This window comes from Solea senegalensis, unplaced genomic scaffold (assembly GCF_019176455.1).
Source record: "Solea senegalensis isolate Sse05_10M unplaced genomic scaffold, IFAPA_SoseM_1 scf7180000014996, whole genome shotgun sequence".
Lineage (NCBI taxonomy): Eukaryota > Metazoa > Chordata > Actinopteri > Pleuronectiformes > Soleidae > Solea > Solea senegalensis.
This window is the reverse complement of record NW_025321193.1, coordinates 1,561-6,253: the sequence shown is the minus strand read 5'-3', so window position 1 is coordinate 6,253 and position 4,693 is coordinate 1,561. Positions and strand designations below refer to the sequence as shown.

Here is a 4,693-nt window from a genome sequence, read left to right as displayed (position 1 = left end):
TAGACGACAGAAAGTATCTTTACCATTATTGATACGGAGAATTATTGACACTCTTATTGATGCTATTCTCTATAATTAGGTGCAAAAGTAGAGACATGATATGACAATGTGTTTTTAAACTCATGCTTGTGTTCAGTAAAAAAGTTCTAGTAGATCAGTCACGTTGTTTTCCACGACTTCATAGCTCCTCCTCAAAGTGGGCGGAGTCGTCATAGCAACGGCTGCGTGAAACTGTTGTGACGTGGTTTTATAACGCGACGCAAACACAAACTAGTGACTTGTAAAGCAGTTGTTTTCACTGAAACTGAATCATGAGAAAGATTTGTTCACTGAAGTGAAATACCAGTGAACGTGGTCACGATCGCTATTTGACACATTTAAGTCTTTTTCATTTTTGTTGGCTTTGATTCTCGTGTCAGACGTCGCGCTCATGACTCTTCAGTGACGACACTCTCTGACCAATCAGAGGCCGGCAGTCTGATGACGTCACAGGGACTAAAAAAAAAACACTGATGAAGCAGGAAACACCTGCTCATGTTTACCTGAGCTGTCACTGGACAAGAGCCTCTCCTCCTCTGCCTCCTCCTCTGTCTCCTTCTCTGTCTCCTCCTCTGTCTTCTCCTCTGTCTCCTTCTCTGCTCTCCCTCTGCTCCTCTCCTCTGTCTCCTCCTCTGCCTCTCCTCTGTCTCCTCTCTCTCTGCTTCCTCTGTCTCTCCCTCCTTGCCCTCCCTCTTGCCTCCCTCTGCCCCTTCTCTGTCTCTCCTCTGCCCCTTCTCTCTCTGCCCCTCCCTCTGCCCCTTCTCTGTCTTCTCCTCTGTCTCCCTCCTCTCTGTCTCCTCTCTGTCTCCCTCCTCTGTCTTCTCCTCTGTCTCCTCTCTGTCTCCCTCCCTCTGTCTTCTCTGCCCTGTCTCCCCTTCTCTGTCTCCTCCTCTGTCTCCTCCTCTGTCTCCTTCTCTGTCTCCTCCTCTGTCTTCACTGTGTCATTCCTCATGTTCTTGGTGTCAGTGCTTCCGTTTCCAATGTTTTGATCTAAAAGAAGCAGCAAATATTCCGTCTCATAAACAGAATCACATCAAACCAGCAGGAAAGTGAGTGAAATGAGTGAATGAAACATAAAACGTTCATTATATTTACCTGAGGTCATGTTACTGTATATGATGTCCAATATCATGTCCTGTATGTTTCTCTCCATGTTCCCTGTTGTGTTACAGTTAGAGTTTTCCACATTAATGACATTCACACACAAACTCAAATCACATCAAAGCAACAACAAAGTGACTCAGGAGTATAAACATCAACCATTTCATGTGACAAGTATAGTTATAATTCTAAGTATCTAACATTTAGAATCTGACAAACTTTAGATAATTGCAATTATTTTGTCGGATGTCGACGGTGAAAACTTGGGGAACGAGTTCCAGACGGACAGAGAGTCCAGTCATCAATTAATAGTTGATTAATGTCGGCAGCCCTGCTCCATATAAACAAAACAACACAACCATTCAAAGTGAAACACGCTGCTTTGTGGACATAATAAGACATTTGAGGACGTCACAATATCAAGGTTTGGGAAACACTGATCAACATCTTCTGACATTCTCTGGATCAAACATCTCATTGATTAATAGTAGAAAATTATTTACTGATTGATTATGAAAAGAATCGTTAGATGCAGCTCAATTAATATTTAAATGCCATCAAATATTTCATAACTTACGTCGAATTCTGTGTCTTGTGAAGATCAGATACAGAACCAGAACCAGCAGAAGTAACACAAGTGTGAAAACTGCAGCAACGCCTACGAGAACAACTGTGCTGTGGGAGGACTGAGTATCGTGGGAGGACTTTTTCTCAAAGAGTTTCTCTGAAGAAAAGAGAAAACAAACAGGATGTAAATGTACAGACGACAGCATGAGCAGAACAGTGGTCATAACAACGAGGTAAAGACCAACAACATCATACATGAAGACCTGACATGTGTTTAAGGAGAGTCTCACCTGACACAATGATGTTAGTGTCAATCCTGTGGTAAATGTCCTCCTGTTTGACCACGCAGCGGAAGCAGTTGGTCTTCGTCTCGTTCACAGTGACGAGGAGCGTGGTGTCGTAACGGCCTCGTGTCTCAGAGACCAGTGGCTCCTCTGAATTAAGAGAGGTTCCTTCACACGTCTGCCACTCTACACTCGGCTTTGATGAAGAACCTCTGACCACACACTGGAGCTCCACGCCGGCCTCTGTCACGTTCACCATCTTGAGGACTGGCGCCTGAACGGCTCCTACAAACACAGTAAAAACAATAACATGATGATAAACCACTGCAGCACTGTGGTTATCCATCATCCAGACACGTTGAACCATTTTCTGTGGGTCAGCTCATCAGTCAAACTATTTTAAATTGACCGTGAAGCAAAAACTGTTCATTTAACACATACATGACAAAAGGTGCATTTAAAAAATAAGTCATTACATACATTTAAAATGGTCAAATTACAATTAAGGGCATATATATATATATATATATTTTTTATTATTTACCATTTACCATAATCACTCACCTTTTTCAAGTCCAATTCTGTTTCTGAGGACCCGTTCTAAAAGGAAAAAACACAAAAGTGAATGTTTTTACAGTGAACGTTAGCTACACCATGGATTTTATAATATTCATTTTGTTTAATGTTAACAGCCGACAGAGGATTACCCTTAAACTAGGATTTAGAGTTCTGGGGCCTGAACCGGCCTGAACCGGCCTGACCCCCCCCCAAAATGAAAAAAGAAATCATTTTAGCTGAGTCATGTTTGACTGTATCGGACCAATATAAGTATCTGTAGATACTCGAGTTTGTGATATCGGTATCGTTATTTTCTTGATTAATCCATTCGTTGTTTAGTGGACAGAATGTCAGACATGGAGGAAAATGTTTTTCATCACTTAAAATGACATTGTGAAGAGGACACTAGAGAGAGGACAAGGTGGAGGTGGAGGTGACCTGCTGTGGTGACTCCTGAAGGGAGAAGAGAAAAGACGACGACTCACCGACGATGAGCTCCATCGCGAATATTTGCCTTCCAGAACTCAAACCTGGAAGGTCACAGTTGTAAATCCCCGTGTCTTCAATCCTCGTGTCTCTGAGGATCATGGATGCGTTTCCGTTCTTCAGCTGGTTGTAGAAAAGTGACACTCGTCCTCTGTACTGCTCATCCTGACAGCACCAGCCGTAAGGGTGATGTCTGAGCTCATAGAGGAACAACTCTTTACCATTTATGTTCTTCCAACTTATCAGTGAGTCTTTGAGACTCTGATTGTCTCCAGAAGAACAGTGAAGGACGACGTCTTCCCCCTCCTTGACGTACGTTCTGGAGACACCTGGGTTTGAGAGAACAAATATATTTGAATGGTTACATTTGAACAGAGCAATCAAAACAAATAATCAAACTTACAATTTCCTGGTGATGTACGTTATGAGCATTTACAACTAGAGCTGTGACGTTCATGAACGAGTTAGGAGTGTGGGAAAACATCCATTCTTAGATGCATCGTGATTCAGACGTGGACGATTCTGAATCGATGCACAAATGTCCAAATACCCATTATTTAAATTTTAAATAACGTAAAATAAACCGTATGAAAACTCCTAAGTGCAGCGCGCCGTCACCCAGACACTTTATGGGGAGCACATAGGTGAAGGTGGAGGTGACCTGCTGTGGTGACCCCTGAAGGGAGAAGACAAAAGACGACGACTCACCGACGATGAGCTCCACCGTGGAGCTTTGGATTCCAGAACTCAAATGTGGAAGTGTGCAGGTGTAAGTCCCCGTGTCTTCAATCCTTGTGTCGATGAGGATCAAGGATGCGTTTCCGTTCTTCAGCTCGTCGTAGAAAAGTGACGCTCGTCCCATGTACTGCTCATCTTGACAGCACAGACCGTTCTCGTAGTGCCAGCCTCCGTCATAGAGGAACACTTCTTTATTTTGGTTCTTCCAGTCTACCACCGTGTTCTCAAGGCTTTCTACTGAAGAACAGTGAAGGACGGCATCTTCCCCCTCTGTGACGTACGTTCTGGAGACACCTGGGTTTGAAAGAAAACATAATATATTTGAATGGTTACATTTGAACAGAGCAATCAGGTCACATTTACATGACACGTCTTTTACTCTAAAGCAGCAGTTAAATCATTTGTAAAAGGTTCAATATTTACTGCTCTGCTATACTGTATGCATCTATAGAAAACTACTGAACACAAATGTTTCTACTTCATTCTATTGACTTTAGCCTGAGAGCTCAACAGTGATGTCAAAAACCAGTGATTCCAATTCCTCCAAGATCATATCATTATGATTATTATTATCATCATCATTACTGTTAGTGAAGGTCTTTTTATTAAAATAACAATTAGAGGTAGACAGATTAATAGTGTCTCAGATTAATTGGGTCAATGTTTGGCATTTCTTTATAATCGTATTGGCTGATTATTACTTATGTTGATATTCATATATATTTTAGGCAGATGTGTTGATCCTTAAATTGTGAATTTGTAGATCAGGGGTGCCCAAACTTTGTTTTGACGAGGGTCAGATTTGATCATGTGAAGATAGCCGGGGGCCAATGGTCCCTTCAGAAGTCCAGCCAGCAGCCATACACATAATAGACCACTTGTGGACCACAGTGGACACGTGTGCCTTTAAATCTCTGCAA

General features: G+C 42.3%; 1 protein-coding gene across 1 annotated transcript; it reads right to left on the bottom strand.

Moving 5' to 3' along the window:
• Window positions 1–903: 903 nt before the first annotated feature.
• LOC122761794 (programmed cell death 1 ligand 1-like) lies at window positions 904–4,316 on the bottom strand (the record flags this gene model as incomplete). Its single annotated transcript, XM_044017024.1, has 7 exons — window positions 3,744–4,316; window positions 3,035–3,364; window positions 2,556–2,591; window positions 1,998–2,276; window positions 1,718–1,864; window positions 1,135–1,197; window positions 904–1,029 (listed from the first exon to the last, which is right to left on the bottom strand). Coding segments are annotated over exons 1-7 (1,135 nt in total), but the record flags the coding sequence as incomplete, so codon positions are not given.
• Window positions 4,317–4,693: the final 377 nt, after the last annotated feature.